Source organism: Phalangium opilio, unplaced genomic scaffold (assembly GCF_054372755.1).
Source record: "Phalangium opilio isolate 3A_F unplaced genomic scaffold, DU_Popi_V2 ptg000329l_1, whole genome shotgun sequence".
In the NCBI taxonomy this organism is placed as follows: domain Eukaryota; kingdom Metazoa; phylum Arthropoda; class Arachnida; order Opiliones; family Phalangiidae; genus Phalangium; species Phalangium opilio.
In genome coordinates this window covers 3,256,726-3,282,738 of record NW_028324226.1, presented here as the reverse complement: position 1 = coordinate 3,282,738, position 26,013 = coordinate 3,256,726, and the positions used below count along the sequence as shown (strand labels likewise).

The 26,013-nt window shown below is 37.4% G+C and overlaps 1 protein-coding gene across 1 annotated transcript; it reads left to right on the top strand.

The window, feature by feature from the left end:
• Positions 1-1,400: 1,400 nt before the first annotated feature.
• On the top strand, positions 1,401-24,613 carry LOC149610334 (allatostatin-A receptor-like). The gene is made up of 5 exons (XM_089859535.1): positions 1,401-1,879; positions 19,989-20,112; positions 21,931-22,145; positions 22,293-22,431; positions 23,101-24,613. The coding sequence occupies exons 1-5, from the start codon at positions 1,401-1,403 to the stop codon at positions 23,533-23,535; spliced, it is 1,392 nt and encodes a 463-aa protein (XP_089715661.1). The 3' UTR covers positions 23,536-24,613.
• The last annotated feature ends 1,400 nt before the right edge of the window (positions 24,614-26,013 follow it).

Sequence of the window (26,013 nt, the reverse complement as noted above, 5' to 3'; positions counted from 1 at the left end):
CTTATTGGCTCACATAAACTGCTTAGTTATTTTTTACCTCTGTCGCTATGACCCGCCTCTTCTTTCATACCCCTCCATCCCGTGGAAGGGGTCCGGGACTTTGACGCGCGCCCACATTACTCTGTTCTCCATTCCTACTTCTAAAATTAAATCTATCCCTGGTACTACCTAAATTTTTATTTATTGCCTAAAACGGCGTGTTTTGAAGTATGGTATGAGATTAAGAAAGCTGAGCTAGGGTTAACAAAAGCTTCTAAAGAAAATTTTAAATTGTGAGTTAGAAACGAAGTTCTTCGAAATAAACCACCAGTAACAGTTAAATCATAAGTTATTTTCCATAAGTATGATACTACCTATACTTCGTAATGCTAGACTTACTGAGAGCTAGCTCGAGAACGACAAGCGAGAATTGACTACACTCGGATAATTTTGTTGTTAAACCTATCAAATCTCCACCCTAACCTAATGAAAGTTCGTGTTCTCCATGAATTTCTTACAAATTTAATAGTTAGGCTATCATTGCGTCTAAAATAAAAACACTTAAGTATCCCTTTGAAACTTTTCATGAAAATATAACCATTGATGAAAATCTAATTAGAACTTCAGGGTAAATTTTTAACGTCATAGATAATAATAGGTTACGAGAATCGAGAATGAATCCCAACTATAAGAGCTTCCATGAAAAACGGCTCGGTATACACTAAGGCTACATGCTGGATTCCAAAGCCCACACGTAAGCTCCGATCCCCATAACGCGCAGGCGTGGAAGAGGTTGGAAACTGAGTGAGTGTTAGAAAGTCCGTCCGAAAGAGAGAGAGAGAAAGATGAGCTAGGCGAAAGAGGAGACAGAAAAAGGTCCAGTTCAATCTTTAACGTGCTTCGATACAGTAGCAAATATTTCACACTCTCGGACCCCCCTTCACAAAAGTTCTAAAGTTATACGTCATGACGGAAAACAGAAACTTATTCGCGTCGTCGGTGCATTTGGATTTGTTGTATAATTAAGATGAAAGATTTAAATTGTAAGTGACATTCGATTGTATCAATATAACGATCTAAAAAAGTGTAAAAGTTTAAATGAACGGTTTTCTTAATGGAGGTAAACTCATTGAGATCATTAAACTCTTGTAATTAATATTTGAAACTTTAGTAATAGGCCGGTTATTAAAAGTCAATATTCTTTACGAATTTGGGTTACATTAGAAATAAGTTCGAGTAATAAGTTATAGTAAAATTCTCCCGCCAGTCAACCAATAACGGTTCATAGAAAATTTGAAATAATTATTGAAAAAAAAATGTACACTTTGAACTATTTTGTAACGAGGGAGCGCGATGAATGATTAAAAAAGTAATTAAACTAATCAAGAAAAGTGAAATCAATGAACTAAACTAAACTAATAATGACGGAAACGTACGTCCTAAACTGGGACTCTAACTCGACCAGCACTCTGAACGAAACGACATGGGATCCGAGCCTGTTCAAAACGACAACCACCATCCCATCTTCGTCATCACCGACGGAAGACGCGATATTTTTCGAACACCCGGAACAAATGTTAATCCCATGGGTGGTTAATATATATTTCTTTCCAATTGTCTTCACGTACATTATTACCTTTATCATCGGTGTCAGCGGTAATATCGTGGCTATTTCGGTCATGACCGGGGACAGAACATCCCGTAACGTCACCAGTATTTTCTTGGTTAGTTTAGCCGTGGCTGATCTCTTACTATTGGTTATTTGCGCACCATTGGACGTGGCGCATTACTTTGTAGTGCAATGGGACACGGCCGGGACAGTTTGCAAACTAGCCGCCTACGCCGAGATGCTGTCCGCTTTCGCTTCGGTTCTCAACCTAGTGGCTGTCACCCTTGAAAGGTAAGCGAGAAAATTCCATTTTCTATGCCATGTATTTCTTAATACACGTTTGAGAAGAAAAACTGCCAACTCTCGCGAAGTTCTATGTACATATCAATTCGAAATGCCATTGCTATAGTTTCACTCGATACACTAAGAACAGCGATGTTGGTTACATTATGAAAATATTGTGTACTGTAATACCTAATGAGTTAAAAGCAACTAGAAAGAAAGCGCAGATTGATTGAAATACGTAAAAATACTCGGATCATGGATGGCGAGAAAAACTTTCTTTGACGCGTTACATTTTGGGGGAATAGAAACTGTATACAATTAGAAGTAAGACATATCAGCCTTCAATCAGAGAGTGTTACTGAACCATAATGTAACAGAAGTTTAAATGAGTAGAAGTGTGCGTATGCTTTTAAAGTAAAGTTAATTACTCCACATGATGTGGCCATTTCCTTATTTTTGGGGCCAATCAATGTTTGGGAGCCCATATCTCCGTAGCTAAGTGTTGTAGGTCCCATTTTCTATGACACTTTCCACTCAGTTTGACCACAATGAACTCAGCCTTTAATTTATGGCACACTTACCAGAAACACTTGTACGAGCTGTAATCACTATAAAATTGTAGTTCAATCTACGATACCAAAAGAGAGATATTGTTACACTTATATTTCCTACTTAATTGCATCTAAAAATTCATTGTCAAAACTAATTCGTAATTACGAGTTACATCATAAAAATTAATGATTTTAGTTTACATTAACCTTTTAACATCGACATTTTTCGAAGCCCTGTTGCCAGATTTAGAGAACCTACAACTTGCCTGCAAAAACTGACCATATATCCTTAGTTTCGCAATAACTTATTGCTCCCCGCAGTTATTTCAATTACTTTCAAATCTTATTTTTAGCCTGTTAGTTAATCATTGAACCTCTCATACGCTGGACTGACAAGTCCAATCAAGAATTCAATTTTTATATACGATATTAATAGGATATTGATTTGGGTTGAATTTCAAACAGAACCCTCAAGATTGTGAGGTGGGGGGGGGATTATTTTCATAACTCGGCATTATATTATGATTATGATTATATGCAAAGTAAGTCTGGCCCCGAGCGAATCGTCTCGATCAAAGTTAAATTACGTGGTTGAGGGAAGACGTCTTAAACAGATCGTATCATCGTAGACGTGAACTTGACAGCAGAGCACGGTGTCACTTTACATTGGTTGTTGGGGGAAACCCTTGGGGTAACCTTCAATGTATTTATATAGATGAACGAGACGGCTCGCGAGTAAATTGAGTTTTTGACATCAAACTTTGCCGAGGAAACCTTAATGGCTGGCGTTTCGAGGAACTTGGTAGATAAGGAATTTTGCAAGCCGTGTACGAGGTGTTTCTGAAAGGTTTGTCATCGATAGAGATACGCAAGAGGAGGGGCACAAATAGCTCGCATTCCGTAAACAAAACATACCATAATGGCGCCTAAGGGAAGAGCAAAGCCCAAATTGCCAAGTCCCTATAGACCTTTTCTATGTAAAAAAAGGCTACGCAACCCTTCGTATCGGGACATACAAGTGGATTGATACGTTGCCATCCGTCTCTGCGCACTCTCATGATACAAAAAGACTACAGCGCAGACGCCAAAAGCGCCAGATGGAAGGCAAAATTTTTACCCCAGTGTCTTTCCCTCTTAGCTATATTGAAATGGTCTAACGACATTTTGACATTTTGACGTCAGGGATACTGTTTTTCAGTTATAATTGGAGTATTTTACGGATGATCCCTTACTTAAATTAGCATTGTCTTTAAGTTTCTCGTGTTACTTTTAAGGGATCATCCATAAAACACCCCAATCATAACTTGAAAACATTGGCCCGTTTAAACTTTTCAGAAACACCCTGTATAAAGATATTCCAGCGACAACCTATAGCTCTCAAGAGCAATACCAATAAAGACAAATTAAACGGAACGGAATAGCCAAGTAACTTAATAAATAGATTGGATTAAGGAATTAAAGGATTAAGATAATCATACTATCCAATAAAAAGGTCAACACTCCAACATTATTACATCAAATATTAGATTAACAAAGCGCGCGTGTCTCTCTTCGCGGCTTACGAATGTAAAATGTAAGCCGATTAGATTATTCTATTTAGATAGGAAAATTGATCAAACATGGCAAGAATAGGTTAGCAATTCTGCAGTATTTTTGAAGTATAGTTGGCAATTCAAGTTCGTTTGTTCGACAAAGACCTTTCATTCCGGGCTAGAATTTTATCTTTTGTTAATCAAAAGAGCGTATAAAATAATGAATGTTATCAATTGGAACCATGTTTCTATCTGCAGTATTAAAGAAGATAAGAGCAATTAAGTTTCCGTAATGGACACTACGCGTTAGGCTTTCCATCCCGAGAAGCACTGATAAGTATTCCTCCCTATTGGTCGCCTAGTATCACCTGACGGATTCGTCCAATAGGGAGGGGTACCTCTCAGTGATTCGCGAAGTAGCCTAACGCGTAGTGTCCCTTACGGAAACTTAATTGCTCATATTTTCTTTAATATTGTAGATAGAAACATGGTTCCAATTGATATATTCATTATTTTATACGCTCTTTTGATTAGCAAAAGATAAAATTCTAGCCCGGAATTGGTATATTTCGATATAAAAAAAGAAAATATGTTATAGCCCGAAGTATCCCTTTAATGTCAGCGGTTGAAAGGTACAGACTTTACTACCAAGGAAAGTTTGTTTTACATTTCTGGTCACCTTTTCCCAAGATGGCAGCGAATCGGGAAAAAATCTTTCTTAATAGATTTAATTTTAGAAGTAGGAATGGAGAACGGTTAGTATTTACTTCAGTCCGACTCACGGCCCAGTATAGAGCCCCTCCCTCCAACGGGTAATGACCCGCCTCTTCTTTCATACCCCCGTCCCGAGGAAGGGGATCCGGGACTTTGACGCACGCCCACATTACTCTGTTCTCCATTCCTACTTCTAAAATTAAATCTATCCCTGTTATTACCTATACTACTTAAGAATACGTTCTTGCAAAACTAATAACTCTTTCAGGATGTTACTATCTTTTAGGTTTAATGAGTTAAGAGTTGCTGCAGCATTTTTAGCCATTTTATATTGACATAAAAATGCACTTAACGACAAATATAAACTGAAGGTTAACTAAATTAATCTAGTATGCTTTATACTTGAACCTAAATAGACAAACTAAACCACCATAAAATTGCCTGAAGGAAGAACGTTTTGGAGCTTTGTTTAACAACCAACAAACTATCGAAAACCAATTTGTTCTCGTTATAAGTGACCTCTTTGTTTCAAATAGTTTGACACTTTGTGAAGGAAAAAAACTATTATCCTTGCGTTATTATTAAGTGCTCTGGCTTTTATAAATGGAACCATCAGCGAATTTCCAACGAATCCGAGAAAGGGCTTATCAAATATCTGTCAGATTAGCTATTTTCGATTCTACAGACAACTTCCAGAGCTACAAAAATGTTTCTAACGCGACTGAATTATGACAGTTTTTGACGTTTTTTTCTGACACGCGCAATTTGTGTTTCCATTTTCGAATCATTTTCGGAAACCGAATTAGACCACCAAAGTTTAGGTCGAAATTCAACGCTTTTAACGTAACAGAACCTCTTTCGTTACGAATAACCCAACAGAAGTTCATCAGTTGTCGAATTCGAATAATTCGTGATGACCCTACAGTTTCTGGTTTTCGAAAGTTTTCCTCTACACAGGGTGTTCTAAAAAAGGTGGTAGGACCGACCGAAGTTTTATACGCCATTTTGAGCTGAAAATGTAACTTCTATGACATTTTGCCCTAAGGGCCACCTTTTACAAGTTGTGATAGGACTGTTTTAGGGATAAGCCCATAAATTTTATTAAAATACCTCTTTTTTTAAAAAAAATCTTGGATGGATTGTCTCTTTATTTTCATTTTAAGTACATTTAAAACTTCGGGAGTTTTTCAGGCCATGAACGTTCCTCAGCCGTTACTATACCTACAGCCGATACAGAGGAAGGACCATGGTCCGAAACCTCCTGAAATTTTAAATGCACTTTAAAATAAAGATCAAATCCATCACGTAGCAGCTCTATTTCTAAAAAAAAAAATATTTTAATACAGTAATTAACCATGGAACAACTTTTTAGCATTTACCTTTAAATTTAATTAAGTAGGAAACTGAAGACAATGCTAACTTAATTAAGGGGTCATGCTTAAAACACTGTAATCATAAACAGTGACCCTTAGGACAAAACAAGAAGTGATATCTAGTTTATTAGGATGAAGGTTTAAGATGCCTATGTATTCGGGCGCCATAGTCCCAGTCCCCCTTTCAAAATACAAGGGGGGACGTAAAAGGAGGCCGGGTTTATTTCGCCTCTCCTCAGTCGGAAAACACGTAATTTCCCTCATTCGCGTCGCGCTGACGTGAGTTTTCAAGAACTAATGAGATGCTGGTTGCAATTTAGAGGCGGGGATTAACTTCGGACCTACGTTTGGACTGGAGATAAAGCTGGAAATGTCGCGAATTTATACCTTCTCCCTAATAAACCAGATATCACTTCTTGACAAAATTTCATAGTAGATTTTAAACTCGATCAAAATCGTAAATAATATCCACTGTACTTCGGTCTTCCCATCCTTTTTGGAACAAACACCGTGTATTTTACTACATTACCCAACGTTATACAGAATACATCCTTTAGGTTATAAACTTCCACACCCATTTAAGCCTTAAAACTCAGTGAAAAGTGAAAACCCACGTTAATAGGAGTTTGAAAGAAAACTGCCGTTATAGAAAAAATAATGGTCCTCGTTAAATATTACGTAATACGCTCCAAAAACTAGGCTTTTTGGCGAAATTAGCTCGAAAACTGAACAATAAACCTAGAACCACGATTGCCCGTTAGAAATATAGCCCAGACAGAGGTCAAATAATAGCTTTTGGTGATAATGGGGGTCACCCAATTTCACGGAGCGGAAAGCCCTTTCCTCTGACGTTCTGATCGTCGTAAGTTAAAACGGAGCCCAAAAATAAAAGAACAAACCAACCTACGCATACGTTGTCATTACCAACACAGAAGAAGTAAATGAACCTAGAGCTATTAAAAGCCATTTTGTTCTAACAATGAACGTGTCTAGTTATTTTTTGGTGTCAAATGGTGCAAATCTTCGTGAAAATTCCAGTTAAAAATACAGAGAATTTTAAGAGGAAGTGAAATTTAAACGGAATGAAAAAGATAAAAGAAGTGAATTTCATCTATATTTATTTAACTGCCTGGCTGACTGATAGTAAACGCCCAGCCCAAACCACTTTATCTAGAAGGCTGAAATTTTGCAGGGACGTTACTTCTAAGTAGTAGGTATAAGCACCAAAAGTTCATAAGATATGTTCCATAAGTTTGTCACTGGTTACTGAGAGCTGATCATGAAGTGTCGTAGACCATAGATTCTCGTAAAGCGAAACCTGGTGAGGTGCTGTCAAAGGCTTAGTACAGACTAAATAGGAAGATGGACTGCAAAACTAACCGAATGTAGTCAATTCTGGCTTGTCGTTCTCGAACTAGCTCTCAGTAAGTCTCTAGCATTACGAAGCATATGGAACATGTGACGCACTAAGGAAAGTTTTTTCAATCCGCGGCCATGTTGAATGAAATGGTGGTCAGAAACATAACAAATCTCCATGGAATAACGTTGATTGCGCGTTTACACCAATTTCACTAGCATACTAGTTTCTTATATCATATAGACAAGTCTTATGGCTTTTGAGGCTCAATTTGCCGCCATCTTTAAAAATGGCCGCCCGAAAACGAATAAAAAAATGTCCCGGGGGGTTCACGTTGTCTTTGCCGTTAAAATCATCGTATATCTTTTCCGTAGAAAAGAACAGACGATTTTTAAGCATTAATAAAAGTTAAATTGATAAAAATGGTATAGGGGTAAGGTTCCGTTTGTGACCTAGTACGTCCTCTCGATGTCCCAAAACTGTTCTGGTAATAGATTTTTCTTCACTAACCTTAGGACCATATACCTCAGCCTAAAAAATACTGCTGTAGGAAAAACAGTAAAAAGAGGCCCTAAACGTCGAAAGTGAGTCGATAAAACGTCCAGAGGAAAAACGGGATAGCTACATGATTCCCCAATCCATGATTCTCAGCCAGCATACGTTGTTAGACAACAGACTTCAGGGTTGGAACGTATAGCTTACGAATACTCTCTCTCTCTCTCTCGGATAAATAAGCCAGAAAACTATAAAGTCAAATTTAGGGTAGGTCCTATTTTTGTCCCTTAAAGTTTACAAGCCAACTCACCCAGCCATAAAAACCTACAGAGCAGAGACAAAAAAAAAGCCCTTCTTTCCTACTATAAACTTCTTTTAAGAGTGAATTCCTCAAATACAAAAATTCCATTCACTAAAATGAATCACTACCAAATTAATTGAAGAAACTAATTAATGAAGCTATTTTCTCAGTAACTTCTAAAACGAGTCGAAAACGTTCTATGAAATTTAACCGTCCGGACCACTGTTTTTGAGTTATGATTTGAGTGTTATAGGGATGACCCCTTAGTTAAAAAAGCATTATATAAGGGGTCATCCGTAAATACTCCAATCACGACTCGAAAACAGTGGCCCGGACGTTAAAGGTTCATAGAACATTTTCGACTCAAAATCACCCAAAGAACATCCCCCTTAATTTCTGACAGACCTTTCAGAAATTGATTTCTTAATAGAATTTTACTTAGCAAATTTTTAAAAACCAATGATTACTTTAGGCAGAAGTGAGATGAGACTAGAAGTGAAGGGCTCTAGCATTGATAGTAGATCCTGGCACTAGTGAACAAATTTGAGGATTTTATGCCGCTTCCATCGCGCCTACACTACTGAGAAAAAAATTGGTCGAGTTCCAAAAACATTTCCTACCCCCTTCCCCTCAACCTAAAGCCGCGGATCACGGACGCGGGTGCTGGAATCTAGTTCGGCCGTCTACCGCGAGTACCGCCACGAGCGTCTCACGTTTTGGAGGGAAAATTCAGAAACCGCTACCAGAGGGCCAACCGTTCGTGTGTTATCAAGAATATTCACTTTCGCCGAGTGAAGAATTTGGTTAGCTCAGTACTTCTGGTCTCATCTCACTTCTGCTTTAGGTAAAAACTTGTATTAGTTGGTTTTGCGTATTTGCTATTCTGTCTAGCTTCAGTTTAGGAATTCCCTATAGGACCCGTCTATGGTTATTATCAAAAGCAGCTGATTTTTTATAGCCAAAATATAATTTAAGCGTATTATTTGCGTAGATTTTATAAACAAGAAGGAGAGATGTTTAGAAAGTAAAGCTATATCCCCATCTGTCAAACAGACGAAAAAGTCAGTAATTGAAAGTTAAAAATGTTTTGAAAAATAACGGTTTTCTAAATGTGGGATGTTGAAATATTTCTGTCTTGCCTTGAGGGGTCGGGCAAGTTATACCTTGGTCTATGGGAAGAGGAAGATGAACTCCTTTTCTTTTTTCGAACCATAAGCCTACTGCTGTAGAAATACTCGGTTTCAAATTCAAACACGGCCGAGTACTGACAAACTTAGACCAAGAAGCGATATCTAGTGTATTAGGGTGAAGGATAAGATGCCTAAGTATTCGCGCGCCATAGTCCCAGTCCCCCTTTCAAAATACAAGGGGGGACGTAAAAGGAGGCCGGTATATTTCGCCTCTCCTCAGTCGGAAAATAAGTAATTCTCGTCATTGGCGTCGCGCTGGCGTAAGGTTTCAAGAACCAATGAGATGGTGGTTGTAATTTAGAGGCTGGGATTAACTCCGCACCTACGTTTGCACTGGAGATAAAGCTAGAAATGTGGTGAATTTATCCTTCTCCCTAGTAAACTAGATATCGCTTCTTGCTTAGACAAACCTAGGTCCAGAACGTTTTGCCTAAACGCTAAAAAATTCACAACGATTTTATATAATCTCATATGAAATTAAGTCCCAAGAAATGGATATTTAATATTTTCTTAAAGAAAATTTGAATATTTCGAATTTTCATTAACGCAGTAGAAAATTTTTGATTATTTTTAATTATGTCCGACCCCTCAGACAGTTCGATGACGATAGGGGGGAATTTGAGTGTTTATTTTTCCTATTTCTTTTAACTTCTTTTCAAATAGAGCTGAATATATGTGTATACCCATTTACAACCTGAGAAAGGATAACGATTGTCTTAAAACACTACAACAATTTAGTAAAGGAAACGAATATCTTCCATAGTTGCAACCACCTATATAGGCACACCCCAAAGTTTTAACAGTAAAACTTTCACGCGCTTTGGCGTAATCTAACAGTTAGGCCTAAATAAAGAAGATATTTCGCAAGTAGAGCTGCGCCTTGTTGTATAGAAACGGTGGATATAAAGTAAACCGAAGAGATTGGTGGGACACACGCTTCGTTCACTTGGATAAAGCCAATTGATCCATCTCTGTAAAGCAGGACTTACAGACCAAAAATGGGCCTTCTCCGTAGCCTTTGTCTCTATTCATTCTTAGCGTATGAATAGTTGCCATTTTGGAAAAAGAGGATCTAAAAATGTAGTTTCCCACTAGCAGTGAATGGAATCCAGGTTTGTCGAGAGAAAAATTTATTTGTAAACCTTTTAGGTTCAACAGATAAGTTTTTTACTACTCTTGAAAAAGCGTGGGTTGGTTTTTAAACTATGGGGTATCCGTCACTTACTGCGAATTTAAATTCCAGAAAATAAAATACTTAATTTTAAGTTAACGACTGGCTTAGTGGGGGATTTCCACATAATTTCCATGACCATTTGCAATAACGTAGATTGCTAACATTATATGAAAATCAATTTAAATTCACTCGAATCATTTTTGCACGAGTTGTTATTGTTATAAAAATAAGCCAACTATTTCGTCTCAACTTAACTTTAAGTAAACCATAAGTAACCGGAGCTCGCTCCGACAATTTGGGGCTCTGCTCAAATCCCAGACAACACATTTTCTGGTCACCTGACATTTCCCAGACCTTTTAGGTCTATTTTCAATTTCCCTGATCTTTTAGGTCCATTTTCAATTTTCCTGACTTTTCCCTGATTTTTTAGGTCCATTTTCAATTTCCCTGATCTTTTAGGTCCATTTTCAATTTCCCTGATCTTGTAGGTCCATTTTCAATTTCCCTGATCTTTTAGGTCCATTTTAAATTTCCCTGACTTTTCCCTGATCTTTTAGGTCCATTTTCAATTTCCCTGACTTTTCCCTGATCTTTTAGGTCCATTTTCAATTTCCCTGACTTTTCCCTGATCTTTTAGGTCCATTTTCAATTTCCCTGACTTTTCCCTGATCTTTTAGGTCCATTTTCAATTTCCCTGACTTTTCCCTGATCTTTTAGGTCCATTTTCAATTTCCCTGACTTTTCCCTGATCTTTTAGTCCCATTTTCAATTTCCCTGACTTTTCCCTGATCTTTTAGGTCCATTTTCAATTTCCCTGACTTTTCCCTGATCTTTAAGGCCCATTTTCAATTTCCCTGACTTTTCCCTGATCTTTTAGGCCCATTTTCAATTTCCCTGATCTTTTAGGCCCATTTTCAATTTCCCTGACTTTTCCAGGATTTCCAGGTCGTGTACGAACCCTGCATAACTAAATGTTGTTGACCCCATGTCTGTTATTTGACACTTTCAACTCATTTTGACTGTTTGACTAAAAAGGAACACACTCTTTAATTTATGACAAACTTAACAGAAACACCCTTTACAGTACGAAGTCGGTTTAACAGAGTAGTTTGTATTTCGGCACGCAAACGGAAATGTTTCCAAAGAGATGAATCCCGAGCCCTTCCTAAGAGTTTCAAGACTACGGAGAAAATCTAGAATCTTCTGAAACACGTTTACTCAAAAGATTATCACCCCGATTTTGGATTTCAGGCAGCTTTCCTCTAGACGAGTTAGACTGGACAAAGTTCGTGCCCAAGGCGACCCAAGGATCTGGAAGCTGTCGTTTCTCGAGATGTTCTTCGCGCTACTCAAAAATCAGAGGGGAAAAAACGCTCTAAACCGGCATATATTGAAAATATATTGCCCATGAGGATTCTAAAGCTAGGTTTCCACTTATCCAGAAATAACAACCAACAAAACTTTGACGCAAAAATATAAATAATAATAATAATAAATAAATAAAAATGTTTCTTACGCATACCCCTGACGGCAAGATAACAAGTTTAGTTCACGCATATGACATTTACTTATTTGTTTAAAGCTAGGTTCCCATTTGACCGAAAATGACGACCGAAATTGAGTTTTACGCAGCAATTCGACGGCAAGATTTTAGTTCGGTTCACACATACGACGCATACCCCTGACGGCATGATAACAAGTTCAGTTCACGCATATGACATTTACTTATTTGTTTAAAGCTAGGTTCCCACTTGACCGAAAATGACGACCGAAATTGAGTTTTACGCAGCAATTCGACGGCAAGATTTTAGTTCGGTTCACACATACGACTGAATTCAGACAAAAAAGGGCGGTCGACCGGTAGTCACGTGCCACGAGACGAAATTGGGACTCGGAGCCAGAAGAACTTAAGCCTTGGCCTTTGATTTTCCCTTGATGGTATAGGGAGCTTACTTCTACCAAATGAAGGTCAGAGATGTTTTACCGCAGAGGTACTTACGCAGTGTTTCCGTTGTGTTTTCGGTCAAAAGGGAACTAAGCTTTACGTCAAGTGCGAACTAGACTTTAAAGGTGTGGGAAAAAATCAATTTTTAGCACCTGGAAAAAGGATATCTTAAAATTAAAACGGAAAAAATTTCGGCGCATCGACCGCGACACCCGGCACAGGTCTACGTATTTGCAGAGTCTTACTGGCTTCAGGCAAAAATAAATTCCAAGAGGATTTAAAAGTCTCTACGAAAAAGGTTTATATAGAACCTTGTTTACCGTAGAGAAAACTTACTCTTAACTAAATTTCGGCGCTCCCTTTTCTAATTACAAGGGACCGTTGATTACAGAGTCGACACAAGTCTTACATATGGAAAGGTTTCAGTCTTTAAAATACCCCTTTTTAGAAAACAATGAATGAAATTAGACTGGGATTTTCGAAAGAATTTGGAAAAGCGATGCTAAACAAGCGTTTAATATTTCTCTATATTCAGGGTGTTTTTCTGATAAGTCTGCCATAACTGAAAAGGGTGTGTTCTGAACTTCAAACTGAGTGCAGCCTCAGGGTTCGTACGAAATGTTTACCTTTAAAATCCCTGACTTTTCCAGGTTATCCCTGACCAAATTTTGGCAATATCCCTGACCATTTTAAGGTGTTTACCAGAGCCCACTTCATCACACCTGTCTCATATTTAGCATTGGTCGAAGGATGGTTTGATATACCAAACGAAATCCCTGACATGCATATCCCTGACTTTTGCTCCTATTTTCCATATCCCTGACTTATCCAGGTTTTCCAGGTTATCCAGGTTCCGTACGAACCCTGGTGCTTGGAAAATGTCAAAGAAAATGGGGTCTACAAAATTTAGTTTCGGAGAAATACGGGCTCCCAAACATTGATTGTCCCCTAAAACAAGGAAATAGAATTCACAATCTAAGAACCACACTGAACATTTATCTATAGCACAAATGTAAGATTAAATGTGTAGAAGTGTGCGGACGCTGGTAAAGTAAAGCTTATTACACCGCATTGTGTGGCTATATATTTCCTTCTTTTAGGGACCAATCAATGTTTGGAAGCCCATATCTCCGACGTAACTAAATATTGTTTGACCAAAAAAAGACACACCCTTTAATATATAACTAACGTCTCAGAAACACCCTGTATCTCTATCCAATGTTTACGATAATTACAAAAGAAAGCTCTCGGTCTGTTATCACGTGACATTCTTGCGAAGGTGTTTACCCCGTTTTCAATTATTTAAACAACCTGATATTGGAACTGGCCCGCATTATAAAACTAAAAGTCAATGGAAGTGAAAATTAAAGAAGAAAAAAAACACCGGTACAAAAGAAGGGTATTGAAAAAGCTCGAAGGCATGGGATTGAACCAAGAAATTAATTATACACAAGCTTAATTAAAAAAAAAGATATAGCATTACAGCCGATAAGAAAGAGGAGAAGAAGTAAAAAAAAGGGTTCCCTATAAATTCCGATCCCAAATAAATTTCCGGCTTTGTTTTATAAGAGTCTTAGAGTCTTAGGAACCTTTGTTTTCTTTTCTAATCAGTAATTTTATGCTCTTTCTATTTCATTCTGTGAGAAAATGTATGTATAGTCGCTAATAACATTGAAAGACACCGAAATCTGGTCTTAAATCAGGCGTTTTAATCTGTCCATACTTAACAATGAAGTTAATTAATTTTCATAAAGATGAAAATTCGATCTCGATGTGGAAGTGATGTTTGGCTTTTACATATCAATTTATTCATAAAAAGACCATTTTCCAAAGAGGAGGGGGTCACAGCACTGTCTGCTTGATCAAAGAGGGCTTGATATAGGTTTAAGACGGAACTTCCGCTCTATTGATCCAAAAACGTTTGACAAGGCTTCAAAGACATCAGTCCAGTAAACTAAGTTTTCTTTGAAGTCATATTTAACGTCTCTGTGGCCCACATACAGGATGTTAATGTCTTAAAAAAACAATGTGATCAAACGCCAGACTCTGTTTTTACCTCCGACGTTTAAAATGGGTCTATGGTAATAATAATAAAATTATTCTAAGAAAGCCCAACTCGCAGGGGTTGAAACCTAACGTATTCTCTACCAGCCCCTGTAAAACATTTACCCGCCATACACCGGAGCTCGAAAATGTTTTCACAATGAACATAATAAGAAGGCTTATTATGCAAAATAAGAACTACACGATGAAGTATAAACTTCGTTCCTTATTTAAATAAACCAAAAGTTATAAATAAAACACCATGGATCAAAAATTTAACATCTACGATACATATTTAAATCGATATTTTAAACGCGAAATTAGAAAATGGTAAATCCTCGAAAAGTGAATGATTTTCAATACTTTGCCGTCCCGTTATGGGCTTTGGATAATAATAAGGATTCTGGCAAATGAACACCCAAGGAACCAACAAAAAAAGTACTTTTTAAGAGAGGCAAAATAAAAAACTATAAGGCAAGACTTAGGGTCCATCGAGGTAATACTAAAATTCAGAGTACTTGATTCCCTGAACCATTTTCATGCAAATCAGGCTTTATTTTAAATCCCTCCGTTCTTAGAGAGTCTAGGGGAGTCATTCAATCATTTCTTAGGGTAAGTGCAGACATGTACAGGTCTCTAAAAATTCTAAGAATACGTTTCATTCTGCCGCGAATATCTTTTTCAAACTATAATTGGAAAGACGACTAAAATCTCAGCAAAGACTTAAGGAATCAAACAAACGTTTTATAGGGGGTGTTCCATAAAGGATGGCAAAACCAAAGCATATAATTAGTTCTATGGGAAATCAATTTTGAGTCGAAAATGTAACTTCTACAACATTTGGCCCAAGGGTCACCGTTTAAGTTATGACCTTTGGAGTATTTTAGGGATGGCCCCTTTAAATTTAAGTATGAAACTGAAAGACAACGCTAATTTAAGTAAAGGGGATCACATAACATGTACACGGTGGCTCTGACGGTAAAATGTCACAGCACACTTTTGACTCAAAATCGCTCATAGAACCCACATTACTTCGATCATACCACACCTTAAATTTAAATTAATCTCCCTCGAGTACACATACGTTCAACAATCACGGATAATTTTAACAAATTCACGATTTCTTCCTTAGGCACTTATATTTATTGAAATGCAAATGTACCTGGCATAAGAAGCGCCTAGAGTCTAGTTTTTTAGACAAGTCAAAATGGCGTAAACTTTCCAGCTCTTTATTCCGAACCAACCCAAACCCCATCACACCAAAGTTCCTTAACGAGGTTTAACGTCTTTATTCCTGTTAATCTCCTTCTAGCCTCCCAAAGTTTCAGTTGAGTTTCCTCAAATATGGAAATTTTCCACGAAGTCGCGAAGAATGGGGGTTAAAAGGAGACGCTCGAGTTTCGAGATAACGACACGCCAAATGAATGAAAGCGGATAGAGATAAATATGAGGGGATTTTTACAATTCTTATACTAAGAATAATTCAAGAGGTATCTTTATATGGATTTCAGGGATTGACAAAACTTTAAGTACCTACATTGAGATACCTTAGCGATTGGAAGCAAGCGCTTTATGGAAATTTGTGTGCTGAAATAGCTGATAAAATACACCTTAATACTGTATAATTTGCAAATTTTGAATTGGGCTATTTTGTCTTTTAAAATATATTTTGGTAAAAGAGACAAGCATTGAAGATTCACTTGGTTTGTAGTAGTACAATAGGCTTCATTTTAACATAAATAACTGACCGAGATGGTTTAAAATGAAAGAAATCAGTGGTTTTAACTCACCCTTAAGCCTTGGTTTGCCAGTCAACGTCATAATTTCTGGTATTAGCTTTGATAATGTCCAAGATGCGGGGTCGAGCACTTGCAGAAGCGTTTTGTATTTTACACCTGGTTAAACCGGAAGTAATTCGATATAATCCATTCTGGTAACACCGCAATTGTATAACCAACTTTGTTGGAATTATTCCAGAACATTTCGGGTTGAGTTTTGGCATGAAATTATCAAATTTCTTGACTATAGTACCGCTTTGTATGACGTCCCACGTTTAGATTTAAGTTATATTCAAGTAACGGTTTCGTATGAAGTATACTATATCCTGTTTTGATATGATGAAAGGGTGTTTTGATGACTCAAAGGCAAGGTTTTTTTACTTCCTTTCCTTTTAGATCGAAAGCTTTGTCCGTTTGACTTCGTGTCCATGATGTAAAATTAAGAACAACGTTGTTCACAACATTCATCCAGGCTCAAATCCGTGTTTCTCAAATAAATCTTGAACGCTTCTTATATCCAGAACATATCCCAATAACCTCAAAGCGACGCAAATCGACCTGAAAGAGATACGTATGAATTTGAGATTTAAAAAATTCAATAAAACGGCACACAAAACTTTCGGTACAAGTAATCAATCATAAATCGGGATAGAATTCCATACCCCACATAACATTGGATATACTTAGTTTAGAAACCTAACCAGAGTTCTAGAGCCACGACGCATTGGCAGCATATTTAAGGGATGTCCGGAAGTAAATCACATGTTATTAAGTCACACGTGGGTGGCGTGGAGATATCTCTAATAATATTAATGTACCATTTATTGATTCTGTCAGGGTAACAGATTTTGGCATTTGAAGCAAGAGAAAAACATTTAAATACATCTTGGTATACTTCCACTTTGAGCCAATACACGCAAAGGCTTGATGTGCTTGAAGCTGTTCGACTTCAAGCGATTGGGACGCAGTTACAATTAACAACCGTTGCACGACGACTCTCCGTTGCGTTGACACTATAAAACCCCATTCAGGCTATACGTTCACGTCGGTGAAGTCGCTTTTCTCGCTGAATTAGACACGTGCCAACGACTAAGTAAAATATTGGCGGTTTAGTTTGAAAATTTCTAATTTCGTCAGGCACTGTCGAGATGGCACCACTTTGTTAGCGCCTTTTCTTTAGCCATAGCTAACTCGATCATGACCAACTGACGCGTGATCGAGTAGGCTACGTTATAACACACGATACAAAACGTTTTAGGGTTATTGGCGCGGTATTTACCATTTTGGACTGGGCTATTTTAGTATTCGAAAGTCTTGGTTCAAAAATCACTATACGCGACTCGTTTTAAGTCGTCCGCTCTAAATTCTGAAGAGGGAAATGAACGTACAGAGGCGACCAAAACGAAATTAACGAGGCGACCGACGGAACGTCTGAATGGGCCTTTAGACTCTTGAGGAAAGTCAATATTTGCTCTGAATTATAATATATATTGGTGTTCCCAAGATATTTGGCCTACTATCTTTACAAGAGTTACGTTCACACTCACTGACCATAAAAGGTGTCTCTAAAGGTCACTAACGTATACCAGGAAATTATACGGGTGACACGGGGAATTATTATCGCCATGATACTTGCAGATATGGGAGGAGCTTGTGTCATATTCCTCTTCAAGGGACGATATTTTTATACATACAAAACTATTATTTGCTTTCCAAACCCACATCCGTGCCCGCTTACATTGCCAAGTTTCACTCTTACACAGTATAGACGGGGAGAAGAGAATTCTCAGAACCACTTCTATAATTTCCCGCCTACACTGAAATCGAAGAACCGACCCGAACTCGTTAACGATATCACTTAACAAGAATCGACAGTTTCCTTAATTGCCTCAATTTAAAAGCGTCTCAAGAAGGCAGAAGCTAAACCGAGTAAATTACGGAAGAAATAATCAATTTTGCATTTTCGCCAAGCAGGCAAAAGTTCAACAAATTAACAACTATTCGAGAAACAGAGTAGTTAGTTTAAATTCAGCTGACCTCATTTTTAAACATAGCATTTATAACCGTTCTCAAGTACACTTCGAAGGCGTAGAATACATTTAAAATTGGAACCATGCATTCATCTACTACATTAAAGAAATTTCACCATCCAATTAGCTCAAGTTTAAGGCCACGATGAAGCAAATACATTAGGATATAACCAAAAGTTCGTAGATAAAACCCCAAAGTAAACTTCGTTTGCAGTTCCCAGAGTTAGGCTGTAGATGCCATGTTAAATAAGACGAAAACGATCCTCATCTCAACCCCTACACGAACCAACCCATCAGAGAAGAGCTCAAAGGTTTATGTAAAATACTAAACTAGATATGGTTGCGATCCAAATGTTAATTCTTGTTGCCTGTACGGTCATGAAGGCAACCATACGCAGAGGGGGTCGACACTATTCTGAGGGTAAAGGGGGTTTCTCGTATTACGCGGCGCAAGCAAACTTAAATGAAGTACACTTTTGGTTTTTATCTATGAACGTTTGGTATAAAATCTTTATTAGACGACGGACAGCTAATTATTTAAAATGCCCTATCAAATTTTAAGGAAAAATAATAATTATACGGGAAGAATTACCGCTCCTAATTCAAACAGCTCCCATAACAATTTTGACTTAACTGTTTTGTCTTTATAAACGTTAAAATTATGATTCTGCCAATATCCCTAATTTAAATTTGAACGTGTCTTTAATTTTATTGACCAATAACCTAAATAACTTTTATCTTCAAGACAGGCACGTTCGCGCTCTTTATCAAAGACCCATTAACCAAATTTCATTCTTAATTAATGACCTTAAAAGTTGAAAGACGCGAATAATAATAATAATATTTTTACAGTTACTATCAAAATATTTGTTTGTTTATAAGGCTTGGGTCAAAGCCTATTTACGCCAGAATTTCTGAGAAAAGGGAGTTCTTAATTAACCCCATAAGTTCGCGGAATTGAGTAGTTCATAGTAGGCAAACACGCAAGTCATAGCTGAACCGGAGAGAGTCTGCCAACGTTTACCCAATAAAATATGATGCATGATGTACCATTAGGAAGAAACATAACGGTATCATAGGATGAATAAGTATCGTAGAATGAATATTTGATACGAGTACTCATACATTGTTTATTAAAGGGTAGGGGGATGTGTCGTTTCGGTGTATTTCCCGGGTGGAGAATTTGCATGCCGGAAATAGGAAACACCGCCAACTATATTATCTCTATGATGACCTGTAACCCCACTCGACATAATAGAAAACATAGTAGCATAAGTTTATAAGATATGTTTCATAAATATGACACTACCTATACTTCGTAATGTTAGAGACTTACTGAGAGCTAGTTCGAGAACGACAACCGAGAATTGACTACAATCGGTTAAGTTTGCAGTCCACCTAGTCCTGTTTAGTCTGTACTAAGCATTGGACAGCGCCAAAACCAGGCGTCGCTTTACAAGAATGTATGACCAACGTCACTTCATAACAAGCTCTCAGGCAGTGACAAATTTATGCAACGTATCATATGAACTAATGATACTATATTTCCCTACGACAGATATGTACTTATAAGGTACACGGTTATGTTAGAAACTAAAGCAATTTACGCGTGTCTCTCTTCTCACACCATAGATTCGTCGTCATCGTATTTCCTATTCAGTCTCGTTCACTGTGCACCATGAGTAACTGCAAGAGACTTTTGGTCGTCGTCTGGTTGGTCTCCATTCTATTGGCCATACCCGTTTTCGGAACTAAGGCTAGTATCAAGTAACGTAAAATCCCTACTATTGCAGGAAGAGTCCGAGGCTTATTACCGAACGTCCATAAAATTCTTAAAGGGAAACTCCGCACTAGATTTTTTTCTTTTCTTTTTATCGAAAGAGCGTATAAATTAATGGATTAATCAATTGGAATCATGTTTCTACCTACAATATTAAAAAGTATACTAGCAATTAAGTAATGGCAGGGATAGATTTAATTTTAGCAGTAGGAATGGAGAACGGTTAGTATTTACTTCAGTTCGACTCATAGCCCCTTCGTCCAACACGTAAGGAGAAGTTTAAATTATCTTATTGGCTCACTTAAACTACGTTTTTATGACGTTTCTGACGGGGACGACGAAAAATACGTAATTCCTTTTTACCTCTGTCGCTATGACCCGCCTCTTCTTTCATACCCCTCCATCCCGTGGAAGTGGGGTCCAGGACGCGCGCCCACATTACTCTGTTCTCCATTCCTACTTCTAAAATTAAATCTATCCCTGGTAATGGCGCTCGTTAGGCTTTCCCGCGAAAGTACCCCTATTAGTGGTATCCGTCAGGTGGTACTAGGCATCCAATAGGGGTACTTCCCAGTGCTTCGTGGGAAAGCCTATTTTTATACGCTCTTTCGATTAAAAAAAGGAAAAAATTCTAGACCAAAGTATCCCTTTAAGAAAGTGAAAGCTGATAAGCAACACCGCATGGTAACATTACACTAGTGGCAAAAAAGTACCCAAAGTTATCAGATCCTCTCGCGTTTTGTTACGTTTTAATTATACGTTCAAAAAAGGGTCTTATTTCGATTTGTGGTTTAATTTTCTGACGCGAAAGATAGCAGAAATATATATTACTTTACACGAAGTTCACTTCTCCCTACCTCGCGCCGGCCATCATCTATGAAGTATTTTTACAGGCTAGAAACGGTACCGTTCCTCCCGAACTGGGAGGCAGAGAGGTGAAAATAAAAACACTAGCGTCGCGTAGTGAGAAAAATGTGCTTTTCTTACAATCGTATCATGGTTGTATCTTATGCAGCGGTTTCTCACTTGCGCGAAATACAGTTGAATCCCGCCGTTTCTAGGAAACGTCAGATTATCTTGGCAGTGGCCATTTATCACAGTTCTCTCTCGAGAGGAAAACTTTTTCTCTTCGCGACTAGCGCGCGTCGGGAGGGGGAAAAAATTCAAGCCTCTTCACTCTTGCAAAGTTTTTTTTCGGGTTTTCTCTTCATAGATGATGTCCACGGTACTAACCATTATTGAAGTGAACTTCGTGTAAGGTAATATATTTCTGAAGATAGTTATAAGAAACCAGATCATTCTTCAGTCTAGACAAAAATCTTTCGCGTTTTACAGTTTGTATGGAAGGCTATAATGTTCTAAGTTCAATAAGATGGAATATAGGGTAGAAAACCAGCACTATCGTATCTGTTTGAAATACTTTGGCATAATACATCGTGTTCCAAAATGAATGGTAGCATACTCGAAGTACATTGAGTTCTATGGAAAATCAATTTCCACATGACATTTTCGACTTACGATTGGAGTGTTTTACGGATGACCCCTTAATTAAATTAAGTAGGAAACTGAAAGGCGATTCTAGTAAATGTTCGACTCAATATCGCCCATAGAACTCGCTGTACTTCGGTCCTACCAACACCCTGTACTTGAAGAAAACTAGACACGAAACTTTGGGTTAATATATATCTCCTTGCAAAAGCGTAACAAGTTTTCTTCGCTCTGGGGATATTAGTAGACAGAAATCTAATATTCCATTTCCTTTTCTTTCGCCCTCCTCCCTTCATCCCGATACAGAACACGGTCAAATCTTCCTTCACTAATCACGTGATAACAGTGACGTTGTTTTCCTGCAAGGAAGTCGATGATTGGTGGGGTTACACGGTTGCCATTTACCGGGTCATCACCCTATTCGCCCTTCCTTCCGTGCTCATGATCTTCTGCTACGCTTGGGTCATCACGGAGCTATGGCTCAGCACCAAAACCATGGACGAACTAACCAACGCTGCCAGGTTAAGATTGCTTAGAACGTAATTCGGTCAAATCCTTAATATCATTTCAACCGTCCTTCCTTCCATTTCCCGAGAGATAAAAATGATCAAATGAAAATAGAAATGATTTTGCTTTTTCATTCTTTCTTTTTTCTATTTTTCTTTCAGCGACGATACCAATTGGGGGAGACCCGCCAGTAGGATCAGCATCAGTCATGATCAAACGTCGCCCGCGTCCAATCGAAGATTCATTCTGAGAACGCACGCTAATTCCGAGTTTAGAGATGTCAAGAGAGCCAGGCAACAGGTAAACAAAATGAAAACCTTCCATTCATTCTAAATAGCGATGTTCTTAAACGCGGATTGCGGGAGGTTCTTGACCTAGACAATTTAATCATCAACATCTTACTCTGTCTGAGTAGAGTGTTATGAATATTTAGCCTACGTTTTCGTCGGGTGCCTTTGCTACTAGTAATATTATGAAGTTAGAGCTAGGGTGTAACCTTTAAGGTCATTATGAGTCTGGTCTCCATTATACAGAATATATTAAGATAAACTTAAAATAGGGGCGAAGAGTTTTAAACCAGAATCTGTATATAACTTAGGATGGCGGATTAGAAAAATTACGTCTTTCTGAATTTAAAAATTGTGGTCAGCCTTGAACTTGCTTAAGGCCATACAACTTTTTGCCTCAATGAGATAAGTCAACTTGAGTTGAGTAAATTAGTTGGGCAAGTTGAATCCCCAAATTAAAAATTTCTCATTGACCAATTTTTCCTGAATCAAAAGTTTTGACCCATCTAGTTAATTCAAAAGTTGTATCTTCTGAAAAGTCTTTTAATTAATAAGCGTATCAATTTTTATGTCTTCCTCGGGACTTCAAATCAGACTTTAAAAAATCACGTCACCACTTTGAACAATGTTTTTTCTCCTTCGTCTTATTTTATGAGAGACTCTAATTTTTTTACGTAATCAGGTCATCAAGATGTTGATTCTCGTAGTGGTTCTCTTCCTAATTTGCTGGGGTCCTCGACTAATTATGGAGATCGTATTGAAGTGTTGCATCGACGACTTCAGCCTCGCCATTTACGTCGTCCGTTTCGTCTTCTACCTACTTCCGTTCGTCCACAGTTGTTTAAACCCCATCGTCTACTGCTTCATGTCAACCAAATTCCGGAGGCGCATGATGAGATGTTTCGAACGTACGTGCGGTGCCACCTTTGTCTCGCTTTGTTGCCCGAAACAAAAGGGTTACAAACACCAAGTTCGCATCAAGAGCTCAATGTCGCGCAACGGGACAAGTCGGGTCGGTTCCACTTACACCTTTACATCCTACGCGGCTTCTAGTACTTGTAGCCCCTCGGGGGATTTTCAGTCTAGACTGACCTACTTGGAAACAATTACCCTTTAAATTATTAATCAAGCGGGATATCACGATAAAAAAAATGGCGCCAATTTACAGGGTAAAGTAATTGAAATTGTGATGTGTTTCAACAATAAATTTATCAATTCCTCTATACTGTCAACCTAATTATATATTTTTTAATATAAATAAAATGGATAAAAGACCCACACAAGTCACGTGACCCATAACGTTATTGGAAATTGTATAGATTTTTGCATAGATAAATAAATTATTCCAAAACGGTACGGAATTTTCAAATAATTCGCCAAAGATTTTGATTTTTATGAACTCTCGCACCGCACACTTTATGTAAAGATTATTGTGATAAAAGGACGGGTTAGGGTTTACGGATGAAGTATAAAAAAAATATAATTAGCACTTCAGAACTTGATAAAAGTGACTATTAATTAATTTTACTTTTAAAAGGAAGCGGTTCAGTTCCCATATTGCACTTAATCGTGAATTAAAATCTAATTATCCGTGTTTAAACGGGTCGAGTCACGCGCATGCGTCCGTCGTTCGTTCGTTTCGCCGAAATTAAATCATTTTATACGCTGCAGAAACTAAATTTTCGTAGCTGGAAAAATTGGGACGAAAATTTCGTTTAACTTAATTACGAACTTCCCTTTCAAAAATATTTCATTCAGAAACCCTTAATCACTTTCAAATCCTTTTTCCCCAAAAATGAAAATTGAAAATTCCAACATGGATTAAAGTTAATGCGATTTAAAAAGGAGAGTTACTTTTTAATAGTCCATTTTTTTTTCAAGCACTGAACCGGTCTTTCAAGTTTCAAAATATATTGTATTAAGTTTACTAGCCTAGAATATCATGGCATGCACGAACCAAATTCCTGGAATTCACTAATGCATCCACTGGAGCTTTATAGTATCAATATTAAATTAATTTTAAAAATTAAATGTACCTTTTCAAATTAAATATTAAAAGGCTTAGGGATATTTCGAAAGAACTAAAAAAAGGCCTTGGTTATCCAGTGAATATAGTAGTTAAGGTTTCTCGAATAAGCCGATTTTGTTGCAAGTCCCAGAACTTTAATTATTAAAGGTAAATTCCTAAAATTAAAGAGTATTTTATGTTTAAATGTTTCTTTGTAAAAAAAAAAAAATAGCCAGAGCTGTATGTCTGTATAGGGAAAATAAAATTTGTATTATCAATTTAAATATGTAGTTCTTATTTTTCATCTTAAGCCTTGATATTATTTTTATTGTCAAAAAATTTTAGAGCTCCAGTGTATGACGGGTAAATGCTTTACAGGGGCTCGTAGAGAATACATAAGCTTTCCACCCCTGAGAGTTGGGCTTTCACATAATCCTTTTTTTTTATACTATTATCAAGAAGCGATATATAGTTTACTAGGGAGAAGTTATAAATTCGCCACATTTCTAGCTTTATCTCCAGTCCAAACGTAGGTCCGGAGCTAATTATTTATACAATTATCAAGAAGCGATATCTAGTTTACTAGGGAGAAGTTATAAATTCGCCACATTTTTAGCTTTATCTCCAGTCCAAACGTATTAATTATTTATACAATTATCGAGAAGCGACATCTTGTTTAAAATCCAAACGTAGGTCCGGAGCTAATTCCCGCTTCTAAATTACAACCAGCATCTCACTGCTTTTTGAAACCTCACGTCAGCGAGACGCGAATGACGAAAATTACGTATTTTCCGACTAGGAGAGGCGAAATAGCCCGGCCTCCTTTTACGTCCCCCCTTGTATTTTGAAAGGGGGACTGGGACTATGGCGTGCGAATACTTAAGCATCTTATACCTTCTCCCTAGTAAACTAGATATCACTTCTTGCTATTATTATAGACCTTTTCAAAAGCTGGTGGTTAAAACAATGTTTTCTTTCTTAACACATTAGCATAAAGTATGTGGATGCAAAGACGTTAGATACGACTTTGATGGACTAGTAACTTTGAAGCTCTTTCTAACGTCTTTGTTGTAAAACACCCATTTTGAAAAGGTTATGATATTACTATTATTATTAATTTTATTACAAGCAGTAATTTATAAGGAATGTCTAGCTGTCTTGTCATAGATCTAATTCCAAACTCAAAACCATAATTCACAATTTTTTCCACAGAAAAGGAAAAATCTTGAAAATCGTATACGTTAATTAATTATGAAAAAAAAGAAAATTAATTGTTCTTGTTTTTCTCTCTTTTTTCGTCGATACGCTCTGAATAAGTAGAAAGAGATCACAAGTAAAGAAAGAAAGAAAGAAACTAAAGCTAAATATCGGATCCATTTCGTGATTCTTCTTTTCATTAACATCTGATGGACGAAGAGGTAAAATCCCGCAACTAATTAACAAGGGGTTAATTAATATTCCTGGTACTGGGGAGAGAGAAAATTAGGGTTTTGTTTTTTGGTTTTGTTCATACTACAGTAATTTCTGACTCCTATGAAACTGAGCCGATAGAGGGAGAAGCGGGGATAAGGAAAAGATGTAATTTCT

Coding starts and splice junctions, on each gene's coding strand:
- LOC149610334 (XM_089859535.1), top strand. CDS start 1,401: ATGACGGAAACGTACGTCCTAAACTGGGACTCTAACTCGACCAGCACT. Junction 20,113..21,930: donor TACCCGTTTTCGGAACTAAG/GCTAGTATCAAG, acceptor ATCCCGATACAG/AACACGGTCAAATCTTCCTT. Junction 22,146..22,292: donor GAACTAACCAACGCTGCCAG/GTTAAGATTGCT, acceptor TTTTTCTTTCAG/CGACGATACCAATTGGGGGA.